Raw genomic sequence first — 27,777 nt, 5'->3', positions numbered from 1 at the left:
GAATATCAGAGTTGGAAGGGACCTCAAGAGATCATCTAGTCCAACCCCCTCCTCAAAGCAGGACCAATTCCCAGCTAAATCATCCCAGCCAGATGATACCTCGCTGTTATCCTGTTCATCTATTGATCGCACAGCGCTTTACAAAAGAACTCCCTAGTCCCATCCCCATTTTACAGATGACAAAACTGACAAGTCAGAGGAGGGCAGGGTAACCTGGCTGGCGTTAGCATCTGGGACTGTGGGATTTTAGGGGCTGGCGTTCTCTCTTTGAGAACCCTCCCCACCCCCCCAAAATAGCCTTTGGCCTGCTCTCCTGTGGCTGAAGCTGGCACTGCAAAGAGAAGGAGCAGTTGTGCATTGTGGTTTAGAGACCGCCTTCCTAGCCCTTGCAGTGATGCAATCACAGTGGACAGAGGCAACGCAGGAAATGGAGGTGCCTGTAAGAACGTGCCAGGGGTGGTCAAAATGACTGATACGATCTTCAGAAGTTGGAGAGCAGGACGCGCCTGTCGGGGCTTGGGCCTTCAGCTCCCAGGGCGTGCTGGCTGGGTCGGGGGGTTTCAGCCCTGTGGGGAGGGGCTTTGGGGGGGGGCTTAGGGCTTGCAGGGACGCCCCGTCGGGCTAGAGTCCCAGCAGGGCTGAAGCGCAGAGCCCTGGCAGGTGTCTCCGGGGGGGCTGAAGCCCCGGGCCCCCATCCCTGCTGGGCAGAAGCCCCTCGCCCGCCCCCACTCTAGCAGGCAGAGAATGGGGGAGTGGGGGGAGGGGGCTCCGCATGCAGCTCGCGAGCCTGTTTGCCCCCGCTGTAATCTGCATACAGTCAGTCTGCTAACAAGTCATCTGCATACAGTCCGGGCTTGCCATGCACCCTGGGAGCCTGCGGGGCGGGGCCTCGGAACTACAGTTCCCAGCAGCCCCCGCGCAGGGGCGGGCGGTAGCGGGACTGCATGTCCCAGAATGCCTTGCTGGGGCGGGGGGCCCGGGGGCGGGGGACTGGGCCGGGCACCATGGCGGAGCCGCGGCCCCGGCAGCGGGGGCCGGTCCCGGCCGGGCGGGGGGCGTTACACCGTCACTAGCCCGCGGGCCGGGCGCGGGGCACCGCGCAGCTCATGCTGCTAGCGCGGGGCGGGGGCCGCGCTCGGGCCCCCCCCCCTGGGCGTGCTGGTGGCCCTGCTATGGGCGCCCCTCGCCGCGGGGGCGGCGGCCGTGGGGGCGGCGGAGAAGAGCCAGCTCAGGTGAGAGCAGCCCTGTGTCTGTTTGTCTGCCCCCCCCCTCCTCCAGCCAGGACCCGGGGGGGGCTCCCCCTCCCCTCCTGAGGAGCACGCAGCTCCCCCAGACCTCCCCCCCCCCCCCGGGGCTCGCCGGGGGCTGGTCCGCTTGGGTCCGCTTACCCCCGGCGCCGGGTTTCCTGCTGCCGGGCTTGGGGGGCAGGTGAAAACCTCCCCCCCCCCCGGAGGGCCCCCTGGTGCCTGGAGACCCCCATCGGGTCTCCTCCTCTGCCCGCCCCAAATACAAGTCCAGCCGGACCCCACCCCCAGCCTGACGGCAGATGTACAGTGAGACAAGTTGTGTGTGGGAAAGTTGGGTTTCCACCACCCACCGGTGACAATTGTATGGACGCAAGTAGGGGCTAGGAGGGAGGTGCTGGTGTTTGTTATACAAGCGTCCTTTTGAAGCAGGATTACTTCATCTCATGGTAGCACAGGGAGGTGCCGGTCAAGGGTTGGGTTCTGTTACGCAAGGCGCTGTCCATAATTACGTCCATAATGAAAGACAGCCCCTGAGCCAAAGAGCGTACAGTCGCAATTGCTATGCACTCCAGGAACACTTGACCTAACTTGAAAATACATCCGTAATGAGCCTGACTGCAGCAGAACAATTTAATATAACTCAGCACCAGGAAGACAGACAACTTAAAAACTCTTCCCCCCCACACACACAATTTCCCATTGTCTAGGAGTAAGAGATGAGCTTTGTAGGGTGCCGTTGCTAAAAACGTGGATATGTTCATGTGAACCAAAAAATCTCCCTAGGGAGCACTGGAACATCTTGTGCATTGCCTGCATTGTCTGCCCTGTCTAGACTCCCCATTGTCTGCCCTGTTTAGACTCCCCATTGTCTGCCCTGTCTAGGCTCCCCTGTGGAGAGCTGGCACCTTCTCTGCTCAGTACACAATTTAACCTAATGACGATAGTTGAAAAGGAACGGGACCAGTAATTCAACACTGACTTAATAAAAGGCTCTAGAATAGATACAGGTCATCGATCGTTGCTGGATCGTTGTCGTTTCAAATGAAACGGAAGTCCCAGCGTTCTCAAGTCTAGTGGCAATGGTCAGCCGTTCTGGGCTAGCCGAGCTTCCCATGGTCTCTCTGCTGTTTCCTTTCCAGGGACCAGGTCGTGGAGATGTTTGACCACGCGTACGGCAGCTACATGGTAACTTGTATTTTTATATTCGTTCTTGCTCACGTGTCTCTGGACAAAACCCTGAGTCTTATGTCTTCTCTGTTCTTCTAACCCTGCTTACCCAGCAGCCTTCCCACCCTCCAGCGTGTCAGGTAGCTTGGGGTGCTCTATAACTGCAGAAAAAAATACAAGAGTCTCGCGGTATGACCAAAAATACCCTCGTTAAAACGGAAACATGGGGGAAGCAGCCCAGATGCGGCAACCACTCACCCCCCAACTCCCTTGAAGTTACTCTCCTCTTGTGGCTAGGCTGGGGCCAAGCTGGGGAGTGATGCTGAACTGCTCCAACCCCGGGGGAGAGTTGGGAGGGGCTGTGTCTCCATTAGGATGGTATGGAGGAGTTTTGAGGGCAAAGACCCTTCCCTCCTCCTTTGGAGTGGTATGTGCATGGCAGGAAGGACCAGACCCAGTGTCCCATTTCCTGGGCTCTTGTATCGGGTATATACAGGAGACTGGAAAGCTGCTTGTATCTGCCAGGCACCATACCATGGCCACACACCGACGGGTCTTGTATCTGCCAAGCACCATACCATGGCCACACACCGACGGGTCTTTTCTGTTTCCATTCTAACCTTCAGAGGGTCACACCTGGCAAAAAGAGAGCTGCCTTCTTTATGAGAAACTCTCCCCCTTTCTGTTCTTTAAATGGACGCTAAGGGTATGCCTACGTTACAAGCGCTGCATCTGCATCACTGCAGCGCAGTAGTATAGACACTTGCTACAGCAATGGAAGGGTTTCTCTCTCACTGTCGTAAATCCAGCCCCCCAAGAGGCAGAAGCTAGGTTGATAGAAGACTTCTTCCATCGACCAACCTAGCAGTGTCTATGCTGTGGCTTAGGTTGGCTTACTTATGTCTCTCAGGGTGTGACTTTTCACACCCCTGAGCGGCATAACTGGAGTATTGTGTCCAGTTCTGGGCACCGCATTTCAAGAAAGATGTGGAGAAATTGGAGAGGGTTCAGAGAAGAGCAACAAGAATGATTAAAGGTCTTGAGAACATGACCTATGAAGGAAGGCTGAAAGAATTGGGTTTGTTTAGTTTGGAAAAGAGAAGACTGAGAGGGGACACGATAGAAGTTTTCAGGTATCTAAAAGGGTGTCATGAGGAGGAGGGAGAAAACTTGTTCACCTTAGTCTCTAAGGATAGAACAAGAAGCAATGGGCTTAAACTGCAGCAAGGGAGGTTTAGGTTGGACATTAGGAAAAAGTTCCTAACTGTCAGGGTGGTTAAACACTGGAATAAATTGCCTAAGGAGGTTGTGGAATCTCCATCTCTGGAGATATTTAAGAGTAGGTTAGATAAATGTCTATCTGGGATGGTCTAGACAGTATTTGGTCCTGCCATGAGGGCAGGGGACTGGACTTGATGACCTCTCGAGGTCCCTTCCAGTCCTAGAATCTATGAATGTATAACTAGGTTGACCTATGTTTTAGGTGTAGACCTGGTCTAAAGCTCCACCAAAGAAATTCCTACATGCAAAGGCATTGGACAACATTCAGGTGCTGGCTGGAATCCACCGGACTCAAGGAGACTTGCAAATGGAGCAGGGAAACCTTCCTCATCTTATCTCTTGCCCGTAGAGTAGGGATAGCAGATAGTAGGCGGCTGTCCATCAGAACAAAGCGTAACTCTTGCTCGCTCTGTGAGCTTCTGTGGCTGGTGAGGCCAGGCTAATTTTGTCCAGAATTCCGACTGTCCCCTCACCTAAATGACATAGAATTGAAGGTAGCTGTCCTGACTGTGAGAATTGCTTGGAGATGTATATTACATGTTCTTATGGAGATTGCCTGGTGTAGCAGTCAGCATGAATTAGGTGATCTGCATGCTATTCCTAGCTCTGCCACTGGTGAGCTGTGTGTCACTCCGCATTCTGTAAAATGGGGCTAACCATAACTAAAGAGCCAAATACCGAAATCCTCACCCCTGGTTTGCATTCGCTCCTACTTAGGCAAAATCCGACTGATGTTGAAAGTTTTGTCTCAGTAGGAGCTCCAGGATTTCACTGAATGTTTGCAAAGCCCTCAGCAGCCTTGGCTAGGTGCTTTAGATTGGCAGAGTATTAGCCGTCCTAGCGTAAGAGCTGGATGAATGCACCACAGCTCTAAACAGCTGTTTCCATTGCTTCCTGGGTCCTGGCTTGAGGTTGATAAGGCATGTGTGTAACTGTAGAGCAAGGAACAAGCAGCGTAAGACGAGAGGCATTTCTTCTGCAACGGGAATGGCAAGGGGCCTAGTTTCCCTCAAAAGCGGCCCACTTGACAGTCTTTGGAGACGGTTTCCAAGTCCTAGATCTACCGTCAACTGAGCATTTGTGGGATTTCCCCTCCCTTGTACAGAAACACGCATATCCTGCAGACGAGCTAATGCCTTTGAGTTGTCGGGGCCGAGTGCGCGGGATGGAGCCGAGTCGTGGGGATGTCGATGACGCCCTTGGCAAGTGAGTGTGCAAGATGGGTTCCTCCTCTTCCTCCTTTCGCACTTCAGCCTGCGAAGCACTTGTTGGCCACAAGCGTCCTCTGATTCCTTTGCTACTGTGAGGGCGTTTTGTGGCTTTTCTGGTTGTGTGTTACAAAGTAGACAAGTGGTTAGGACAGCAAACTGGGAATCTGGGCTTCTATTCCCAGCTCAGACACTTGGGCTCACTGTAATGTATCACCAAGAGCTAATCACGTCACAGCACTGCCTCAGTTTCCCTACATGTAAAATGATGGTGATATTTATTCCTCATGGGAGCTTTGAGACTGAATTCATTAATGTTTGAGAAGTACTTTCAGATCTTCTGCTGGAAGGATCCTTAAGAGGGGGAAGTGGAGGTGCTATTTGTAATGTCAGTCTCAGCAATTAAAGTGCATTTTTTTCCCCTCATGATCAAGGAGGGATAGAATGAAAGCTGGTCAGGAAACGGTTTTTGTTCTTGCAAAAAATTCGGAGTTTTTTTTCTGCACAATATTGTTCATCAAAAAAAAAACCAATAACAAAAAAGCAAAAATACAAATCTTCAGCAATCAAAAATATTTCAGGTTTGGCTGAAACGTTTGGTTTTTCAGTGAAAACCTGAAAAAAGTTGTTGAAAATGGATACTTATTGCAGAAATTTGTGTTTTGAATGGAGAAACGAAAACAAAAAACAAAAAAAAACCCCACAGCATTTCAATCCAAAGGGAAAAAATAAAAGTTGAGTAAAAATGTTGACCTACTCTAGCTAGAATATCATGGGTCAGATTTTCAGGCCTCTCTGTAAATGAATATTTATACATCTAATTTGCAAGTGCAAAGATTTCTTTTGCCCCTGCAGTGGCATGCACAGATGGTTGTGTGTCCATTTGTGTGCACAGTTACATCAATTGCAAAAAAAAAAAAACACTTGTACAGTTTGTGCCATTATTCATGCAAGTGCCAAGCTCAGAAAATCTGCCCCTTGGCGTGTTTTCAGCTAACTGTTTGGTCCAATTCACTTTCTAAGATCGAATTTCATCTGAATTTAAAATGTGTTCTTTTCTTTTAAAACTGTAGGTTTTCCCTCACTCTAATTGACACTTTGGATACGCTTGTGGTAAGTCAGCAATCTGCTTCTCAGACCAGTTTATCGGGGGGTTGGCAGGTCTAGATCTGTTGAGTTGGATTTTAGTGGTGTCTGCATTTACAGGCGTTGGTATCTGTCACCAGCAAGATTGAGTTCCTGGCACAGAGGGGTTTCCATTTCATTCTTGTGTATTGGACTGTACGTTCCCCTCTGCTGTTTTTGCTTCTTTTCAAATGAGCTAAGAATCGACCTTAAAGCTGTAGGGCTTCTCTCACATTCTTGATGGACAAGTACAATTAAAGTATACGTAGGATCAGGAGTTACTTGGGGCATCTTCAGTGGTGGTTAGAGTGAGGGGGACTTGTTTTCAATAGGACGCAGGAGGAAGTATTGTCTAGTGGCTGGAGCATTGTCAAGTGTTAGTGCACAAGACAGATTTGGCCCATGGGAGTTCATGCAAACTTTTGATTTTTCTCTCTACTCCCAGCCCACATGTCCTCCCTCCACCCCAGGCATAGCTCATCTGAGTGCTAAACAAACCCAGCCATTGCAGGTGAAACTCAGCTGAACCCCCTCCCAAGCTATGCTTGGGTTTCTTCTCAGACCAGATCTTGGCTTAGGCTTGCCGAAAGACTATGGATCTCTGGGGCCAAACCTGCCCCAAACTTCAGGATTGTAATGAAACCCAGAACCACAGGGTCAGCAAACCTTCATGCAGGTCTGTCTAGAACTCCTGGGTTCTCTTCCCAGTTTTGCTACTGACTGTCTAACCTTGGACAAGTCACTTGACCCTAGCTTCCACCACTGCCCAATGGGGATAAACAGTAGTGTTGTATTGTTTTGTGTGCAAGGTTTAGTGCTTGTGCTTTATGTATTGCATGGAGATAAAAGCAGACAGTCTGTCTGCGTTTGAAAGCAATGCGGTTAAAGCCAGGAAACCTCTCATTTTAGCATGAGTGCTTCTTGCTTACAAAAGAGAATATAATCAAAATGAAAAATGACCTTCCTGGACATGTGTTATGCTCTTTGGGACAGGGACTGTCTCTTAATATGTCTGGTGCCTTGCATGATGGGGCCCTGATCTCCGCTGAGACTTCTAGATGCTACAACCTAGATTCCCTGATTTTCCCCTCCCCCCACGTCTCTGTAATTTGTTAGTTTCTAGTATCCTCTTCTTTTCCTTCTCTGTTAATGAATCTTACTCTTTGCATTCTTCCCCCTAGTGACAAACAGAAAAATTAATGCCTATTCATTCAAAACATGTTCCCGTGTTCAGTTAATTTTCTCTCCCAGAGCCCCTTCTGGGGCCTAGATTCTCTGTTGATTGATGCAGTAGCGATCAATTCAGGGCATGCTTTCCTTTCTCTGCTTCTGTCTTCGACTTCTTTGTCCCTTCATTATGTCCTGTTTGTTTCCTTATCCTGTTGTCTATTCTATGATCCTGGGTTTATTTAGCTGCCTTAATCTATTCTTATTTGTGTGTGTGTATGCGTGTGTGTGTGTGTGTGTGGTTTGTATTGCGGTAGGTCCTAGTTGCCTCAGGCATGGATCAGAGCCCCACTGCGCTAAGTGCTGTACAAACAGAGACCAGAAATACAGTGTCTGTCCCAAAGAGCTTGCAATCATCCTCCCTTCTTGGCCATGCTTTTCCAGAGCCCACGATGTCCTTCTGGCTGTGCTGCCCCTCCACCCCCTGCACCCACTGGTATTGCCCGCCCCGAGCATTTGAAAATCATGAGTCAGGTCCCAGGAAATCATGAGATTTTAAAAAGCACTCTAGTATAAAATGTGGGTTCTTATTCTTTGCCTTCTGGGTTTTAAACCTGTAGTATGCACTCAGGCCATGGTTTGAAGCTGTTCTCCCTGAGGGCTCGAAACTCTTCTCTAAATGAAGCTGAGATTCCGATGTGATCACTTGCATCCGGGATATGAGGCTTTTTTAAAAAAACAAAACAAAATAACACATACACTTGTGTAGGCCCTGCTCCTGCTACCCACTTGCAATGTTGACCTGAGGTGCCCACATTGAGATAGTGAGCCAGAAAGCACATCTGAGGGGGAGGATGGCCTAGTGGTTAGGGTGCAAACGTGGGACTTGGCAGACGTGGGTTCAATTCTCTGCTCCTCCACACACTGCCTGTGTGAGCTTGGACAAGCCTTTCTGTGCCTCATTTCCCCAAACAGCACTGCCCTGCCTCTCAGGGGTCCAGGAGGTGGATACTGGGGCGGGGGCGGTGTACGGAAGTACCGAAAATAGCTAGATCAGCTGTCCCTGAAACGGTGTGTCTGAGTAGGTGACGCCGAGCTGGAATGTGAGCAGTCAGTGAATTGCTGGTGTGACTATCATTTGTTTAGTACCCAGCAGTGTGGTGGGGGCTGTACACACCTCACAAGACCAGACAACATACAGCCAAAGGAGGGGTTTGCTCTAGCTGAGGGGGAACAGTTGGATTGTTTTTTCGAGGGGCTGAGGGGAAGGTGGGTGTGGAGGGGGATTTGGCGGAGGAGGGTGTGTAGTGGACAGTCTCAGGGCAGATATGCCAGGCACCCTTGTGGGAGAAAGGAATGAGGTGCCATGGAGGGAGGGGGAACCAGAGTGCAGAGAGGAGAGAACTGGGTAGCCAGACGGGGGCTGTGAGCAGGGTCCTGAAAGCCAGGAAAGTCAGAGGTGTTTGAAAGGGGAGGTGAAGGGCAGTGGGGCGCGCCCCACGTCGCTGACCCGAATCTCTTCTCTCCCGTGGCTCTGGCCGCCCAGGTCCTTAACAAGCTGGATGAGTTTGAGGACGCTGTGCGGAAGGTGGTCCTGGACGTGCGGCTGGACAACGACGTGGTGGTCTCTGTCTTTGAAACCAACATTCGTGTGCTGGGGTGAGCTCCAGGCCGGGGCAGGGCCCCTTCCGCGCAGCCCTTTAGAGCACAGAGTCAGTGCCAGTTCCCAAGGCTGTGCCCCCCCATCTGTCCCCTTCAGCTCAGTGCCCAGGCACATGCTGCCCACCCGTGGGCTCTGTCACATGCTTTGCGGTGTGGCTCTTCGGTGCAGTGGCTCTGGGTGGCGTCTGAGGGCGCAGAAGTGGCCCTGGGGGAGAGGGGAAGGCTGCTTGCTGTGTATGAACACTGGGTTCAATGGGGATGGAGAGCGGGGACATCACCACAGGCCCTGGGCCCCTGGCTCACCAGTGGGCCTTGGGGGGCGGGTGCAGAGGGGCCCAGCTGGCCTAGCATCTGCTCATCCCAGCAGAGGAAAGTGGGCGCCGAGCTCCTGAAATGAGCCCTCTGGGATCTCAACTTGCAGGGTCCCTCTGAGCAGCCTGACCCTGCTCCCCCTCTCTGTCCTGCAGGGGCCTGCTGGGGGGTCACATCATGGCCGACATGTTGAAGGCACAAGGCATGCGGCTGCAGTGGTACAAGGACGAGCTCCTGCACCTGGCCCGGGATTTAGGGTACCGTCTCTTGCCCGCGTTCAACACCACCAGCGGGTTGCCGTACCCCAGGGTAAGGGAGTGGCGGATCTGAGCCGGGACGAGGGGAGGCTTTGTGTGAACTGGCACGGACAGCCACAACAAAGCACCAATAAGGTCTACGGGGTCTGGAGCCACATGTGGGTCCCAGCGGGTTGTGTGCTTCCCCAGAACCCCCCGCTGAGTGCTACCTGCCTTGACAAGCCATTTCTCTGACTCAGACGCCCAGCTGGGGGTGGGGCTGATCCTTCTTGGCAGCCCTAAAATCCCAGCGCATCTGAGTGACTGAAAGGGGTTCAAAGCTCTCTCAAGATGGCTCTGCATTGCCCTGTCCGTTGCTTCTGGTCTGAGGCACCCAAGTTCCTTGCAGCCATAAGGACCCCTGCATCCTGCTGCAGGAGGTAGAAATATTCCATGTGGCTTATGGTGGGGACAGGGGCACTTCCAGATGGCTGTTTATAATCCTTCCCGGTCTGTCTGGATGACAAAGGTTTCCTGATCTTTTTGACAGTAGGGCACGTGTGGCCCAATTTCGTGGCCCCTTTCCTTGCTGTGGTGCAACGTGCTGCATGCCAGCTGTTTGCTACCCTCCACCCCAGAGGTGGCTGCATTTTGGCAGATGCTTTGTAAAGTGCTGGAGGACAGAGTGCTGCACAAAAGTAGAATAACCTCATTGCCGCATGTGACAAGTATGAGGGAAAACACCCAGTGAAACTGAGGGAGCATCTCTTTATCCAGGTGAACCTGAGGTATGGGGTCCTGAGTCCGAACTCCCGGACAGGCACTGAGCTGGACACCTGCACGGCCTGCGCTGGCACCATGATTTTGGAGTTTGCTGCCCTCAGTCGCCTGACGCAAGAGACTGTTTTCGAAGTAAGTGGTTGGGAAGCTCGAGGGAAAAGCAAACAGCCGTGACAGGTTCCTGCCCCAGGAGATCCTCTGTGCAGACCTGGTGGAGTCCCTGGGGTGAGCTAGCCCGGAATGTGGGGCGCCCTTCATTTCACAATGCCTCTCCGTGGTCTGCACTGGTTCACTTGAACTTGCACAGAGATTTGGGCAAAGCCCCTCAACGCCAGGAGCCAGACACGCTCTGTCAAACCCTCCCACTGCTGCTTATCCATCCCCATGCTTGAGTCCCCTCGCTCTCCGCCAGGCCCTATTTCACACGGCCACTGGGAACCCACAGGCCCCGTGCCATCTGCGTTCAGCCTAACGGAGACCTCATGCTGCCCGTCCATCCGCATGTCACCAGGATCCCAGCCTGCCCTCCTCTACAAGCTAAATGGGGGTGGCGGGGGGGCAAGTGAGCAATCCCACAACACCCCTACCTCAGTGACCAGATAGCAAGTGTGAAAAATTGGGACCTGGGGGAGGACAATGGGGAGCGGGGGGTAATAGGCAGCCTATATAAGACAAAGCCCCCAATATTGGGATGGTCCCAATAATATCAGGACAACTGCTCACCCTCCCCCTGCCCCGCTCCCCACTGGAATCTGAGGGATGGCTGGAAATGGAGTCCCTGGCCTGGCGCTGGTTGGTCCTGCGGGCAGCTGGGGGATATACGGCATCCGCCCAGGCAGGCAGCCCCAGTGCACCATGCAGGATTCAGCAAACTGGACGTTGCTTTGGCTAAGCAGTAGGAACATACCGGGGGGGGAGAGAGTCTGGGCATGAAGGGGGAGATGATTCTATTTTATGTCTCTGCTTTTGAGTGGAACCTGAATGCGTGGAATACAGGGCTGGATTTATCCCCATGGGCTTGGGAAGTGTTATCACCCCCATTTTACAGGTGGGGAAACTGAGGCACAGCGACTTGCCCGAGGTCTCAAACCCTACAGTTAGTGGCAGAGCCCAAAGGTCCTGAGCCCTATTGTAGGACCTGCTCCCCGATGCTGTCCCCTCGCTCTGTAGGGTGGGTCTAGTTAATAAGCGTAAGGAATGGCGTAGGAACAACTCCTGTCTGTTCCTGGGTAGAGGGGAGGGTGATATGGAGACTGTGTGTTGTGTACGTTCATTCCTCTCTCCGTTCTCAGGACACCGCTCGGAGAGCGTTGGATGTTCTCTGGGAGAAGCGCCAGAAAGGGAACGACCTGGTGGGGACGGTCATCAACATTCACAATGGGGACTGGGTGCGGAGGGGTAAGTGAATCCCGGGCTCGGAGCTGGGGGTCTGAAGGGATACCGGTGTCACGTGGCTGCCTGGGGGCAGAGATGTGCTGGCTGGTAACGCCGTCTCCTGTGTGCTTTGGTGCAGTGGCAGGGCTTGAGTTGTGCCGGAGTGCTAAGGAATGGTGTTCCACCCCTTTTTTTGGGTGGTGGGGAACCAGAACAACCCCCATGGCAGACCCAGAGCCAGTGCCCCCTGCTGGCTCTGGGCAGAGCTGTGTTTGGCAGTGTGCCGAAGGTGGGTGCTGTTCGCCCTGCCCTGCCCTGGGAAGGGGAAGAATGCTCTCCTCATTGCCGGGACGTAGCCAGAGATTTGTCTTGCTGATGGTTTGGCCAGTGCTGGCGAGGAGACGCGAGGGTGACAGTGCGGTGTAGACCCCCGAGGGGTGGTACCAAGACACACAGGGCAAGGGAGCCTGCAACATTCTTCTTTTCTGGGTGCCTGTGCAGGGGTGTTCTGGGTAAAGCTCCCATGCTTCCCTGCCTGTCGTTTTCCCCTAGATAGCGGGGTCGGAGCCGGGATCGACTCGTACTACGAGTACCTGATGAAGGCGTATATCCTCCTGGGGGATGACACCTACCTGGACAGGTTCAACGCTGTGAGTACACAGGGGAGCGCTCTCCTTTCTGTTGCTCTCTGGAGGAACGGGGTTGATCACCCATTGCTCCCTCTTCCATTTGCGAATCCATTTTGAAGGTGCGAGGCCAGCTTGACCCACCAATGAAAGCCCCACTGCTGCGCAGCCTGTCTACATCTGTTTCCTTGCACAGGAGTGGCTGCTGATAGCTTCTGCTTAGCAGCCAGTGGCAGCGTGCCAGGGATGCAGCAGGTGGTCAGGAGCTGGCAGGCCACCCTGGCACCTCCTCGCTTGGGTAGGAACTTGCAGCCAGTGCTGGGGGGAGGTGCATTGCTCTGCTGCCACAAACATGCCACCGCTTTCTTTCCAGCAAGGGCCATTTTTGGAGCCCCCGTTTCATTGCCAGGATGCAGAGCTTGGCGTCCCTTATGAGAGGGGCGATGGGGAGGCTTGTGCGGCATTCGGAGCCTCTCCGCAGTTAGTGTAGGTGAGGCCAGCAAATGCTCAGAAGGACTTGGTGGCAGAAATGATCCATGCTTGGCTGTTGGCCACCAGGTGAATGTTTCTTCAGCCGGAACGGGAGCCAGCCCTGCTCGGCCGTTTGAGTTGTGGGAGCATGGACGACATGCCCACGGTGTCCCGTGACTGACATATTTAGGCATGTGTATCAGAGATAGTCCCAGATTCCCAAGTCCTCCACGGAGGAGCCTTCCTATTGAATTGGAAGATCTTTCTAAGCCCTCCCTACTCTGCTGCTCCCTGCTGTCTTACTGGGTTACAGAGCGCTCTGCCTTGCTGGTTGGATAACCGAGTTTGTGTCCGTCTCTCTCTAGCATTACGTGGCCATAATGAAATACATCAGCCAGCCTCCCCTCCTGCTCAACGTCCATATGCACAACCCCACAGTCAGCATCCGGAGCTGGATGGACTCCCTCTTGGCCTTCTTCCCCGGCCTCCAGGTATAGCCGCAGCCCCGGGCGGAATGGACTCGGCAGTGCCGCGGGGCTCTGCCAAGTAAACACTAGCTGTTGGTTTTAATGGGCCTGGCACAGCGAAGGGGCGGGACTGTGGCAGGTGGGTTAATATAAAAAGAGAGCGCTAGGCCAGGTCCTTAAGCAGGGTCGGCACCTTCACCCAATCGGACTGCCTGAAATTAACCGACGGTTCTGCTCTTCGGCACTTGTACGGCCTTTAGCTGATGCGTTCTGTGCTCAGGTACACATCTGGCCTTGTTACCATAGCATGTGAGTGCCTCACAGTCTTTAATGTATTTAGCCTCCCACGTCTCAGAGGGCAGAGCAGTGCTAGGATCCCCATTGTACAGATGGGGAACTGAGGCACAGCGAGGACAGGTGATTTGCCCAGGGGTACCCAAGAAGTCAGTGGCACATAGCTGGGAATTGAATCCAGGTCTCTCAGATGGCAGGCTTGTGCCCTAACCACTTTTCCTTCCCTCCTCACCCTTGTGTTCCTGCAAAAGCTGGTCCTGGAGCCAGGTTTGGGGCTCTTGGAGACCTACGCTGCAAGCCATCTCGCTCGGTGAAATGTCCATCTGTCAAACGCTCTGACCCTGGCTGATCCAGTCAGCCTGGCTCGGCGGTGGCTCAAGGGTACACCCCAAGGTCAATCAGGGAAATGTGTCCGGGAGGACATAAGCTATGGGCAGGTTGCTGGTGGTTGAAGCTAAAATACCCTCCCGCCCTCCTTCCTTTCCCATGGTTTTGGCTGGGAGGCAGCAGCAGGTGTATTATGGCTGACGTGGGAGAGTTATAACCTTTATGTGAAATGAGTTGGTGGGAGCTCAGTCCAGCTTCTGAGACTCTCTCTCTGCATCCACGTAGCTGGCACTAATTATCTTCTTCCCTTTGTTGGCCTCTGGGTGGCAGCAGTGAGGCCAAAGAGTGAATGGGATTAGATTGGAATCCTCTCTCACCCCCTAGCGCTGGTCCGTCCCCGAAGGGGTGAGTCATATCGGTGGGCTAATGGGAGGGCAGCTTGCACAGCCCTTGCCTTGCTGTGTCTGCCCTGTGCACACCGTGCCAGCCAGCCGGCATCTTTGACTAGCACTAAATTCACTGTGCCGGTGCTGAATACAAATCACCCCCTAGCCAGGATCTCGCTTCTCCTCCTGTCACTGTTATGAGCCGGGAGCGTTTCTGGTGCCTCGCGATTGCCCCGAGGCCGTTTTTATCCCCCTGCTGTGCCCCAGGGAAACAAGGGGTTGTTTTGTCTGTCCCCAGGTGCTGAGGGGGGATTTGAAGCCTGCCATCGAGACGCACGAGATGCTGTACCAGGTCACCAAGCAACACAAATTCCTTCCGGAGGTGAGTGAACGAGCTGCTTCCCCTTGTCACTGCGCTGTGATCCCGTCGGTCTCTGGGCACGGGGGAAAAATCCCTCCCTCGCTTCAGCCTCCCTTGTTCTCACCCTGCATACCAGGCCCAGCGTCCTTCCTGCTGCTGAGTGACCCGTCACCGCGGCAGAGAGTGCCGGGGTGGGAGTATGAACCGTCGGGCGGTGCCCCGCTGGGGGCAGACGTATTCCAGGGATTGATGCCCCACGCTGCAGACTCTTAAGAACCTTCCCCTGCATTCTCTTTCTAGCTTCCATGACCAGGATTAGGGGCTGGATCCAGTGCCCACTGAAGTCAATAGATAGACTCCCATTGACATCGGTGGGCTTTTCGATATGGGGACAGGGACTCAAGGGTTTGCACCTTTCATCCGTTATATGGTCTTCATAACGATGTTGCAACCGCTGCTCCTTCTGCGTTGGACCCTAGCACTCTCCTCCCAGCCCTCCAGGTTGAAATGCCCTTAGCTGCCAAAGCAAAATCCCCTACGGCCTTTCACGCTCTTCTCCCATCTCTGCACCTCACTAGCTCGCCAGGGCCGGATCCGAAGCCCGGGGACGTCAATAGAAAACTCTCGCTGACTCCAGTGGCTTTGCATCAGGGCCCCCAGTTGGCAACGTTTGAACGTGCCTTGTCTGTATAGACCCTGCTCCAGCACGCTAAAGGGTCTCGTGCTGTTTCAAGCGGGAGTATTAGGGAACTCTTAGGGCGTGGGAGTAAGGTCCACGTTGCCATTTAGTGCCAGGTAAGCTAGTGTGCTGTAGACTTACATCCTGGCTTGCCACGCACTAAGTCTCCCTGTCGACGAGCCCTCAGTGTCTGTTGTGAAAATGGCAGCTTGTATCTTAGTGAGCTCTCTCCCTTCATTAAAGGCGTTCACGTCCGACTTTGCCGTGTACTGGGCCCAGCATCCTCTGCGGCCGGAGTTTGCCGAGAGTACCTACTTCCTGTACAAGGTTAGTCCCGTCCCGCGGCTTGGCTGAAAACACCAATGAGCTGAAAGTGGATGTGTTTAACTCCTCCAAAGAAGCAGCAGAGGGGTGTCAGGACGGAGGGTGCCATCGCTCCTAGAGAGATGTAGCTGGTGGGGAGAAGAGCGGGCGGCGGCAGCTCCTGGCTGATCAGTGACTTGCTCTTATTCCAAACTGACCTTCGAAGCCGTTGTCCTAAAGCGGCTGGGGTGTGAGAGTTGGTCAGATCACTTAGCGGGCTGAGTGTTCATCACGGGGAATGGAGATTTGGAGCTCTTCGTTCCCTTCCCCTGAGGGATGGCAACGCAGGATTGACCCTGCGGCTAGTGACTTGTCACGTCCATCTGTGAATGAGCCACCGTTTCCCTCGGACTTCACTATGCTGGGAAGAGAGTGAGTTGGTGGCCTGCTGAATTGCAATTGTTTTCTCTCCAAGGCTACCCGAGACCCCTACTACCTCCAGGTGGGCAAGTCCATTGTGGAGAGCCTGAACGAGTATGCCCGGGTGGCCTGCGGCTTTGCGGCGGTGCAGGATGTACGGACGGGCCGACACGAGGACAGGTAAACCCCCTTCCTCTCTGGGCAGAGGGAAGTATTGTACGGGCAGGGGGTAGGGCTAACCAGGAGTGGAATGGGCCAGTGGGGAATTATGGGCATGGAGCCGGTGTCTGGTATGGGACGTCCTGGGCCCCGTGCAGTGGAGAATGTCTCAATGGGCCATATCTTTGGGGTCAGCTAATTGGCGCTGTGTGGGTGAGTCCCTGCATCTGCGCACCGATGACACAGGGGCTGTCTACACGGGTTCCGATGCCAGACTGGAATCTAATTCTCTTGGGTTTCATTTCCCCCCCGAAGTAGAGGGGGATGGGTGTTGGTTTTCCTTGACAGCGGAAAGACATTGCAGCCAGATCAGGGTACAAATCCTGCCTGACCCCCGGGGCTCATATGCCGGTGGCTAACCTGAGCGGCCACCCATGCTGCTGCAGTGACACTGCTGTTTTTCAGTGCATGGCTTACACATGTATGTCTACCCGCTCTGGGGATTACACCTGCCAGCTGCTGTGTAGACATAACCTTCGGGCTAGTCTACACTAGAAGTGCTGCACCCTACAGCTGTGCGGCTGGAATGCGCCTGGTGAAGACGCTCTAAGCAGATGGGAGAGAGCTCTTCTGTCGGCATAGCGCTGTCTACACTGAGCGCTGTCGCTCCGGAGCGTGCAGTACTCACGCCCCTGAGCGACGTACCTTATACCCAAGTCAGTGGTAGTGTAGACAAGCCCTTAGAATGCTACCAATAAACCCCATCACCAGCAATAACGCCACCCACCACAGGAACAACCTATTGGTCTCACAGCTGTTCTGATTGATCTGTGATGTGGTGGGAAATCGGGGGCTAGTCAGGGAACACTTCGTTATTAATACCGACTTGCGCGGTGCGAGTGGGGATGGTGCAGTGTGTGTGAATCCCACCGTGCTCTCGCCAGTGACCATGTCGCTGCCCTGCGAAGGAAGTGTTTAAAGCCATGTCCAGCGAGTACAATGCTGGAACAGAGCTGCCTTGCCCTGCAGCTGGGCTGAACTGAATTTGCCTGAACCAGGTTAATCTTCTGGAGTCTGTCTCAGACTTATCTGAAGATCAAAACCTCCACCCTCCGCTTCACGCAATTCCACGGGACACCCTAGCTTAATGAAAATGACATTTCTAGCGCCGTGAGCTTACGCAGTGCTTCGCTGACATAAAGATGCGGCCCTTTATCTTAGAGTGCGCAGTCTAAATCTAATGACTGACGCAGGGAAGCCAACAGAAGGGAGGGACCAGGGTAGCAAACGGGTCGGAATCTCTCCTGGAGCGAAGACAATTCTGAGCCATGTTGGATCGAGAGGAAATCTAGTCCCCTTGTGTGTTCTCTGTCTGCAGTGGACGTAGGAATGCCATCTCCTGGGGGGGAGGGGGTTGCTGTATGAAGTGACGAGGTAGCATTTCCTCAGCAGCAATGTGGGTCTTGAAGGTAGAGGGAGACTTCTGAGGTTGCTTCTCCCGGCCATCTCAAGACCGGGCAAAGCAAAGAGGATTGATGTGATCTGCCAGAGATTTTTAGGGATGTGAATAAATCTTTACAGGCTCTTTCAATTCTTGCTGCCTCGTTCTCAGCAGGCCCAGCCTCTCAGACTCATCTCTCTTTGTCATGCAGGATGGACTCCTTTTTCCTGGCCGAGATGTTTAAGTACCTCTACTTGCTTTTCACAGAGAAGCGAGATCTGCCTCTAGACATTGACGATTTCATCTTCACCACCGAGGCCCACCTGCTGCCCCTGTCACTCTCCACCGCCCGGCCCCCCTGCCCCAGGAACATGACTGTACGTCAGCTGTAGGCTTTCTTAAGGGTGCCCGGGGCATGTTTAGCTTCACAGCAGCTTATGACTTCAGGGCACATGACTGTTTTCAGAGGAGGAGGTCAACTTGGCTGGTAATTTTTCAAGGTTTAAACCCAGCTGTGTTGGGTCCCAGCCTGAGAGAGAAGGAATTTCCAGTGGGAGTTGGGCTCCTGAATCCCTTAGGCAGCTTACTGCTGTATCTAGTTTTATTTTTAAAACATGGTCGGCATTGCTATGAAACGTCGGGGTGGGGGGATTGGTGTATGTGCAGCCAGAGCTTCCCTCCCCGGCCAATGCGTGTGTGACAGTCCACAGAGGGCTAATAGCTCTTCATATCTAACGCTCTTCCTCAGCAGATCTCGAAGTGCTGGACAACGCAGGTCAGTATCATTCTCCTTCTCTAACAGGAGGAAGCTGAGGCATGGGAATGGGAAGTGACTTGCCCAAGATTACCCAGCAAACAAGCGGCAGGGCTGGGAATAGAACCCAGGTTTCCTTAGTCCCTGTCTGGTGTCTTAACGCTAGGCCACGCTGCCCCTCCACAGCTAACAGCCAGGAGGATCTGAACAGCTTGAGTTAAACTGCCAAGAGACTCTCATCCTCTGTGAATGGGGCACTGTGGGATGCGGGGGGACATGACACTCACTGACCATGACCACCTGCATCTAACTTGCCTGAGCTCATCTGACGTTGGGTTTTTAATGGATTTTCAGAACTAGAAGGGACAAGTCACGGGCCTTGATGTGGTCACTGGAGTGGCTGGGCGGCTCTGCCAGTCCCTTGCTGAGTGTTCGAGGACAAAGTCAGTGCTGGGCCGTTGTTCACCCAAACCCAGGGGGCTGCACGAGAGGAGAGAAGAAATTGATCCCTGTCTCCTTCACTGTAGATGTTTCGCAGGGGCCATGGAGAGGAGGAGATTTTTACCCGTTCTTGCCCCAGCGCACAGACTCTCTTCCCCAATAACCCAGCCTTCACCCGCACCATCCGGGATGCCCACAAGCAGCTGCTGCAACCAGGAGCAGAGCGCCTGGCGCTCTTCAGGTGAGTGGCAGCCCCTGCGTAACTCCCACGGGCTCTCGGCGATTCATAAATTCCAGGGCCAGAAGGACCACTGTGATCATTTAGTTTGACCTGCATAATGCCAACCGTAGGACTTCCCGTTCTGCATTCCTGCTTCCTGTCCAATAGCTGCGTTTCTACTAGAGCAGGCCTTGTAGAAAAAACTGATCTTGGTTTTAAAAACTGCCAGTGATGGAGAATCCACCATACCTCGTGGTAGTGGGGTCCGTTGGCTAATCCCGTTCACCCTTAAAAATTGGCACCCTATTTCCAGCTTGAATTTGTCTAGCTTCAGCTTCCAGCTGTTGGATGTTGTTAGATCTTTGTCTGCTGGAGCCTGGGCTTGCATTGTTCCGGGACGGGTTGTGTTGCTGTCACCTTGACTCTGATGGCTGGTCCTGGTCTCCCTCAGGGGGATTGAGTTCCCTTTCCATGATACCAGGATGGAACCCTTGGAGATCTTGAAGAGCATGGGACTGACCCTGCTCCCTCTGGGTGACAGGAGCGTGCAGCTGACCAGCCTCCGACACAAGGTGAGTGCCGAGTGCTCCATGCGTGGCAGTCGTGCTCTGCCTGCCGCTGGTCACGCTGGAAGGCCAATGTGAGAATTCCTGGCATGGTTCCTCCCAGCTCCAGTCGCCTGGGTAATTGCTTGCTCATAGGGACAGCTGAGTCTGTCTTGTAAGCAACTACTTTAAAGAAACCTCCTCACGTTTCCTTGCAGTGTCTAAAGCCCAAACTCCACCAAGCGGCCACGTTTTTGCAGCTCTCTTGGTGGTCGCATGAGTCAAGCTTCCCAGTGCTTTGTCCATCACTGCCACGTAGGGTTGTTTATTTCCTCCAAGGAGCTCTAACAGATACGCCGCTGAAACCTCTTGCCAGCTCTGGGGGATATGTGGGGCGGATTCGCTCCATTCTGGGGGAGCTGAGACGGAGGGGGGTCAGAATGAGCCTGTGGCACAGTGCCCTGTTTGTGCTGCGATACCGTCCTGCCCGAGCACCTCCCCTGGCTCTACGCCGTCATTTGTAGGGTGGACGGAGCTCCGACCGGCGCTGCTAGCTTGGTTATTCTGTGACTCTAGCCTGCCAGAGCCCGTACAGTGTTGTCTCTCTCCCTCCGCAGCAAGACGCTTCTCCCCTGGGGCTCTTCAGCCTGAAATTCATCACCGAGCTGGTCGACCCGCCTGCAGCAGAGCAGCAAGGCATCTCCCCGCTGGCTGTCCAAGTTCTCTCGCCCCCCTTTTTTGGGAGAACGGTACTCACCGCTGGACCAGCCCAGTTTGGAATGGACCTGACCAAACAGGAGCACGGGGTGGGTGACTTGTTCACTGCTAATAGCCGGGCCAGCAGGAGTGCCTTAACCGGTCCTGCTTCTCCTTGCTGGGCCATGGAGCCGAGTGATGGAAGCCCCCTTGGCTTGGCAGCTGAGCCTGGCTTTCTGGGGATTCACTGAATAATGTTCCAAATGGTTTGCTTTGCTTGTCCACTATTGGTGCTATGTGATTGGTCACCAAGTCACACGGCCTTGTTTCTGCTCCCGGATTGGATGACCACTTTTAAAAAAAAAAATCAGGAGAATAAAAATTCTGCCCAGAAGTTTGATCTACTTTTAAACGAAGCAACATCCCTGCTCCAAGGAGTGAAACCTGCAGGCCGTGATTGGAGGTTGGGAATCGTCCCGGGGGGCTGGAATTGCTCTTTGGGTTCATTTTAATAGCCTGCAACATGGGCTCGTCTCTGTGAACCTGTGCTAAGGAGAAGCCAGGCCCCACTGCATGAAGCAAACAGTTTTGGAACTGGCAGGATGGTATTGGAGGGGGGGTATGCACAGAGATAGAAGCTAGCCTAGGGGTCTTGGCTATGCCATGCAAGTGCAAGGTGTGTACACCCCTTCCTTCAGCTGTTTGCTGCCTCTACAGTGGTAAATGCATCCTCTGTCTTACCTGAAAGGGACGAAGTAGGGCTCCTACACAGTAAGCTGACTGGTGCATCTCACACCACTCCTGAGCCTCAGTATCTCTAGGAAATTTGAACAGGCCCAGTACTTACTGGTACTGAAATAGCCCCTCGTTAGAGATGATTTGCATTGCCTGAGAGCCCCAGTTACAGACCAGCCCTCACTGCCCTAGGTGCGGTATAAACTGGCCTTGCTGGAAGAGCTTCCCTGTGCGTGTGTCACTGCAGGTGAAAGGGAGCTTAGTGCTGAGTGAACCTTACCAGGCCTGTGCAGCAATCAGCAACCGGAAGGAGGTGCAAGGGAAAATGGCGCTGGCCCAGAGAGGCGAATGCATGTTTGCCACCAAAGCCAGGAACTTGCAGGAAGCAGGAGCCTCGGGGGTGATTTTCATCGGTGAGTCTCAAGCACTGTTATTAGCCTGTGTTGGGGGCTTGTCACATGCATACAGCACCAGTCACGTCCTGCTGACAGAAGCGGTACAGGAGTGGGTGGGGGCTGGGAGATGGTGGGTATTCTGATGCGGTTATGGAGATGACTGGGGGCAAAAGCTTGTCCTTGGGGCTGGGAGCTGGGGCTTGCACCAGAAGAGCATTGGGCACCTTTAGTATCTGTTTGTTCCAAAACCCTTGCCTGCTAGATAGAGGGGGAAAGCTCACCGAGGTACCATGTGTATCTGTCCTTCAGGGTAAAGAAAAGTACTGCAGGCTTGTGCCTACTGCTTGTGGCTTATGGGGGCTGGAATTGCAGTTACCTTCGGCATCTGAACCCTGCTCCTCTCCCCCCCCACCCCTCGTCAGTAACATGTACAGTACAAGTGACCTCCAATCGTCCTACCGGCATGAAATTGTGGGTCAGACCAAACCTGCCCCATCAGTAGAGTGCATGGAGTGTGACAGTATGTACAAGTAAGAGAATGCTCCCAGCTCTGACCCTGAAACGGGCTCTCGTATTCCCTCTCTGTAGACAATGCTGAAGGCAGCTGCAGCGAGGAGATGGTTCTGTTCCAGATGGTGGGAGATGGAAGCACCAGTGACATAGTCATCCCCCTTGTCTTCCTCTTCCAGAAGGAGGGGCAAGTCCTTTTAGATGCACTGTCCCAGCATCGCAATGTGGATGTGCTGCTGGCCACTAAACCCGTGTTCCTAGGTGGAGGTAAGAGGAACCAAACCGTAGTAGGAGCTGAGCACTGGATGAGATGAAAGAGGAGATGGAATTAAGAGCAAAAGCACTTTGGAGCCGACTGATTCCCCAGTCACTACAGGCAGGGACCGTTTGCTGGATTTTGATTTGGGCTCTTCCTCATTTCAGGGGAGAGGGTTTTGTTAATTAGCTGTATTATAACAGACTTGGGCAGTCCAAGATCGAATGCCTGGAAGTGGAACTAGCCAAATTCATGGGGAAATAATGTAAACTTTACCGGGGAGGGTAGGTCGCCTTTAGGACAAGGGGGGTGGTGGATTTTTTTTTTCCAGTCAAGAGTGAATCTCTTTCTGAGAGAGGGACTCTTGTGCCGTGGTTTTCAACCTTTTGGGCTCAGGCCTTTGTTGATGGCCTGCGGCAACCCAGTGACTAGATTGAGGGGAGGGAGGGTGTCAGATCCTGTGCGGGGGTGGTGGTGCAGGTGCAGTGTAGCATCCACCCCACTCACCCTGCAGCAGCTCTGGGCCCAAGGGCTGGCTGGGTTGGGCTCAGCTCAGCTCAGCTCCCTGCTGTGGGCATTGCCACCCTGTGCACAGGGTCCCAGTGCTGGTCATGTTTGGCCCAGCCACCCCTCGATCCTGATAATGGGGGAGGGGCTGGCTGGGACAAATTTGCACCACTGGTGGTGTGACCTGGTGCATGGAGGTGCACTGGGACCCTTTGATGCATTCTGGTTTTATCAGTTTTGGGACATGACGCCCTGTTCTGGTTCAACCGCTAGCTCTTAGCCTTGATTAAGAATTAGTGGGTAAGATTACGCAGGAGAGCAGATGAGGATAGTGCCCTCTGCCCTTCAAATCGATCGATTGTTTGGCTTGAAAGGAGCTGTAGGTGTTCAGAAATAGGTTCATACCAGGGCTGGTACTGGAATGAGCCACGCTGAACAGCTCCCATCTGGCCTTTGAAAACCTTCACCCTTTAACTGTTCTACATTTCTAGAAAACACAGACCAGCCCTTGTCTGCAAGTCAATTGCACGAGGCAGCCACAGAGACCCGCACCGGGATGGTGACAAGTGCTCCAGACCAAGCATGAGTGGAGGCTGCTTCTCCTGCTCTCCAGGAGGCTAGTGGCCAGCTAGAAGGCAGCTGTCTGACCCCCCCTGTGGAAGCTGCTCCAAGAGCATGGAAAAAGCGGAGGTGTTGCACTCCTACCGTTTACTGCAGAGCACGAGTCCCAGTTCACAGGATGGAAACCCAGTTGCCAAAAACCTCAGGAACTTTCATGTTTGTAATTTGGAGGAAGGGAAAAGTGGCATTTAGCTGCCAGCCAAAATGCAAGTGAGTCATGACAGTAGCATCTCCATTTTTTTTTAACAACACTTCTGCCCACCGTCTCGGTGATGCTAAGGGCCGTGTGTGTTTGAAATAGAAAGATGTTGCACATTAACAAACCAAGAGTGAGCAAGTGAAGGGGTTTCAGAGGGGAGTATCAGCTGTAGCCCTTTCCTTGATCTTACTGCAAATAAAGAGCAGGGGATTTTGTACCAAAGAAGGTAAGCCAAGCCCAGCTTTAACTTTCTCTAGCTGTGTCACTTCCAAGTGATGGGCTAGGCTCTGCAGTCTCTCTGGTACTTTGAAAGGGAAAGGTAGGAAATCTTCACCTAGAAATCCCACTGGCCTCTGCAACAAGTGTCAGAAGCTCATTACTGCATGTCTAAACAGTAGGAATTAAATTGCCTGCTTGGCTTTTAAAAGCCTAATTGAAATTTTACAAGTCTTTAGGAGGTGCTGTGGTTGAACCCAAAACTGTGGCACAACTCAGATGGCTGTATGAAAGCAAGGAAGGGGTACGTGGCCAGCTGGGAGACCTAATCTACACCTGATAACTGGGGTAAATTAGGCTTGGCAATTTGTTACAACTGACCTATGGTGCCTTTCTAGTGACCAGCTGGTACTGACTAATGGGAGGGTGGGGGGAGAGAGAAAGATTGCATCCATCTGTATGTGCATCAAACTTTCTCCTCAAGGAGGAAACAATTCACTGCAATTACTGCACTGCCATTGAAATTCTCTGACATATGTAGTGGTAAAATCTTGTATAAAGAGGCACCATAAACTTTCTCCTCCTGTCCCTTCTGGGAAGGGATGCCTGAGAATTCCATTTTTGTACTGTAGTTTAAAGGCTATTTGAAAACTTTTCTACAGCCTCTTAGTGCGGGGCACTGCTTGCTCGGTAAGGGGGGCAGCCGAGAGACGCAATCTTCTCTTGTGCTGGGCCTCTGAAATCTGCACTTTACTTTCAGTTCTTAATGGGAGTCAGACTTGAGCCCTGTAATTTCAGGAGCACAGTGGAGAAGTGATGTTGCAAAGGAACTGGCCTTGGCTGCCAGCTGGTGGGAGTAAATTAAACATTCCTCATATGGGCCCTTTTAATAGAATGTGGTGTCTTTTGCACAAACCCTAAAGGAAAAGCAGGTGGCCAGGGGTACTGTCTTACTAGGACTTTTCTACTGGCCAGCCTTCTTCATGGGAACTTGCTTGAGTTTTAAACCTAGCACAAGGCCTGTGCAGAAAGCTGGTAACCAGCTGAGTTTGTTTTCACTGTGCCCTGGTTGAGTGAAGTGGGAAACCAGTGACTCCCCAGCCTCAGCCGTCTGCTCTACAGTGAGTTTAAGCCAATGTTTCGCTCAGACAGGTTTCTGCCCCTCTTGCAAAGGAAGGGCTCGTACTGCTCTGTGAAACCAGACCACTGGCATAGAATTGAGTGGGAAAATGAGGGCCTTAAAGTAACAGACCAGGTTTTAAAGTTCTCATTGCAGAACACGAAGCTGACCAGCAGGGTTAAGTCAAATCTTTGTATTGCATACACAGAACTGGTGCTAGTTTCATAAAATGCATCCCATCTTTATACAAAATGACCAGCATATCATATAGAGGTCAGGCTAAAAATGCAAATTATACAAATAAGAGTAAGAGGAGAGCAGTGAACCCTGCGGCCAGAGCGCCTGGTCAGTGGTGAGTTTGGTACATCCACTGCCAGCAATGGATGTCATCACATTTAAACAGTAAAAGACCTCAGCCGAAGGACGTTGAAGCAGAATTTAACCGAGTACAGGGCTTAATCACACTGCTGGGAACAGCTTCAGCTTCCCCTTGTACCTCCCCCTGGACAATGAGTGCGAGGGCTCTGAACAGCAATCCTTACTAGGGGGAAGCTGCACTTACAAATAGGTTGCAAAACACTAGTGGCCTGGAGCTAAGCAGTGCATGCAGCTGCCCTCGCTCCCCCACTCATCAGCCCACAAACACACATTGGGATGAAGCATGTCTGGGTTTAATTAATTCCTGCTAGCTTGCCCATACCCACAGCATTGTTTTTAAATGTGAGATTTCACGCACTTGGCTTTTTAAGAGCAAAACAAGCTCATCTGTAAGCAAGCCAGGTGTTGGGGTTTATAGGAAGAGCTACAAAGGGAATCAGATCTCTTCCAAACAATAGGTGCCTCCTGCGTGGGGGGTGGACTTGGACTCCAGGAATGTGGCTGAATTATAAAACTGCAGCTGATCCTCTAGGACCCCGACCCTGTCCCAAGCCCGCTAATAGAAATAGGGCTCTGCCTCAAGGTTGGCAGCACCTGCTAGAAAAGATGCCTACGTACAACTGAACTGTTTTAAATAGGCTGTTTGATTCTCAGCAGCAACTCCTGATGTACCAGTTCAGATTCTAGACACTTCTTGCCCTTCAGTATGTCTCCCTTAGTGAAACGTGGCCTTAAATAAACCTTCATCACACGGATAGGAGCCTCCTGCTACAAATTTTATCCCTTTTCTCTACATAGTGAATTTTCTCCCCTAACTACTCCTGAAAAATTGGCAGCATTTGGTGCTTATTGTAATGATTTAAGGAGGGCATCTTAATTTAACTGCCATTAAATATGATACTCCCTTCTACCGAGCTTGATAAAGTTCAGGAGTTGATGGCAGTATTTCTCACGCCATCTTTCACAATCACACCTGGGGCAGCAGTGCTAACAAACACGTTGCTGGCTGACCAAGTGAAGAGTTTGCATGAATAATCTCGTGTATTTTCTTTAAGGCAAGGTGCTACTCGTCCCGTAAGGCCAGCAGGGTGGTAGTATGTAGAACCTCCTGGAGATAGTTTGCAGTTAGAGCTGGGCGGGAATCCCTTCTCCCATTCTGCAGACATTTTTGAGCTGTCAATATAGGGTGACCAGATGTCCTGATTTTTGGGTCTTTTTCTTATATAGGCTCTTATTACCCCCCCACCCCCTGTGCCGATTTTTCACACTTGCTGTCTGGTCACCCTATGTCACTATATTCCTCCCTACCCTGAATTGGGAAAAAGTGAAAATCGTGACAATTTTCACACCTTGAAAATCCAAAAAGAACAAATATTCAGCTTCGGTCACCCAGCAACGTTTCATTGTGCTACCGTTGAAATGTTTTGATTTCAACCATTGTTACACAGCTTAAATTTAGAAACGCAACATAGTTTTGAAACAAAAAACCCAGAATTTTTCCAGAGACATTTTTGAGTCAAATCTCATCTCAACTGACCCTTTCCTACAAAAAGTTCCGGTTTTGAGAAATCGTCATTTTTCGATGAAAACACACTTGTGGAAAAATTCCCAGCCAGCTCCAGCTGTTGTGTGCTTGGCCTGATCTCCATGGGCACCAATGGCCTGGCTATTTGCCTGTGCTAATCCATTGGTGCTGCAGCAAAGAAAGGGACCCAGGGACTTGTGCAATTGAACAAGGGGAAGGAAACTTGGTCCCAGCTGAAAGCTTGGATCTCCTTTTAAGCAGCCCCTAAAGGATGGAGTTAAATGACAATTTTCCCATCAATTATTAAATTAGCACCTTTTATATATATATTTATAGAGAAATTACTTTTGTAAACAATAGTCTCCTCCTTCAGAAGGCCGTGTAGTCCATGGCATAATGCAGCTATGAACATTACCTTATAAATAGGAAGGGTAGCTTTCAAAAGCCAGCCAGAAGTGCAGCAATGGGAAGGGGTTTTTTTAGTTCCTTTCTCCTTTGCAGTCATATATTCCCCAAAAGGAAAGTGGATTTTTGTTTCTGGGTTCAGCTGAAGCAAACTGGCCCAACCGTGAAGCCAAACTGGTGTGAGACGTCTCCATTGTGAAACACAGCCAGGTCTCGCAGGGGCAAGAGCGCCAGCTCCTCGGTGGAAAACTGGAAGATGGTGTCTGTGATCGAAGACTCGTTGTCCAGCTGTAACACACAATGGAGCTGCACTATGAGCATGGGTCGGTGGTGACAGTGTAAGAGATCATAGGCCTTGTCCCCACTCAGAGAATCAGAAGATTAATGTTCAACAAGACCTTAGGCGGTCACCTAGTCCAACCCCCTGCTCAAAGCAGGCCCAATCTCCAGACAGATTTTTGCCTCAGATCCCTAACTGGCCCCCTCAAGGATTGAACTCATAACGCTGGGTTTAGCAGGCCAATGCTCAAACCATCTCCCCCAGGTTAAACATCTCCATCACAGTCTATTGAGAACAGTCTCGTGCCCATACAAAAAGACACCCTGAAAGAGAAGCTGGCACCTAATTTGCTCGACACATTAGCATGCGTGTCCTGAACTGGAATTGCTTGCTGGGGAGGCGGGGGCTAGGGGGCAAACATCCATACTACATGGGCTCCACAGAGCTATGGGTGACTGCTTTGGCCAAGTCTCGTCATGGC

General features: G+C 52.3%; 2 protein-coding genes across 4 annotated transcripts in view; one reads left to right on the top strand and one right to left on the bottom strand.

Annotated features, from left to right (window-relative positions):
- Positions 1–983: 983 nt before the first annotated feature.
- On the top strand, positions 984–24,478 carry LOC101941347 (ER degradation-enhancing alpha-mannosidase-like protein 3). Its single transcript, XM_005309113.5, is given in 21 exon segments — positions 984–1,142; positions 1,144–1,232; positions 2,387–2,432; positions 4,801–4,901; positions 5,977–6,016; positions 8,742–8,854; positions 9,325–9,478; positions 10,183–10,317; positions 11,478–11,583; positions 12,112–12,209; positions 13,022–13,147; positions 14,429–14,512; positions 15,414–15,497; positions 15,949–16,073; positions 17,705–17,870; positions 18,775–18,929; positions 19,360–19,480; positions 20,071–20,259; positions 21,132–21,297; positions 21,868–22,056; positions 23,044–24,478. Coding segments are annotated over 21 exon segments (2,418 nt in total). The 5' UTR covers positions 984–1,106; the 3' UTR covers positions 23,139–24,478.
- Positions 24,479–24,886: 408 nt separating this feature from the next.
- The window catches only part of COL27A1 (collagen type XXVII alpha 1 chain), a 253,052-nt gene continuing 250,161 nt past the window's right edge, over positions 24,887–27,777 (bottom strand). For all 3 annotated transcript variants that reach the window (XM_005309140.4, XM_065571907.1, XM_065571906.1), the window contains one exon: positions 24,887–27,304. In XM_005309140.4, coding sequence (XP_005309197.4) covers positions 27,155–27,304 — 150 coding nt within the window. In that variant the 3' untranslated portion in view covers positions 24,887–27,154. The remainder of the gene's footprint in view (positions 27,305–27,777) is intronic.

The sequence above is a fragment of the Chrysemys picta genome, chromosome 18 (assembly GCF_011386835.1).
Source record: "Chrysemys picta bellii isolate R12L10 chromosome 18, ASM1138683v2, whole genome shotgun sequence".
NCBI classification, from domain to species: Eukaryota; Metazoa; Chordata; order Testudines; family Emydidae; genus Chrysemys; species Chrysemys picta.
This window is presented reverse-complemented; position numbering and strand designations above follow the sequence as displayed.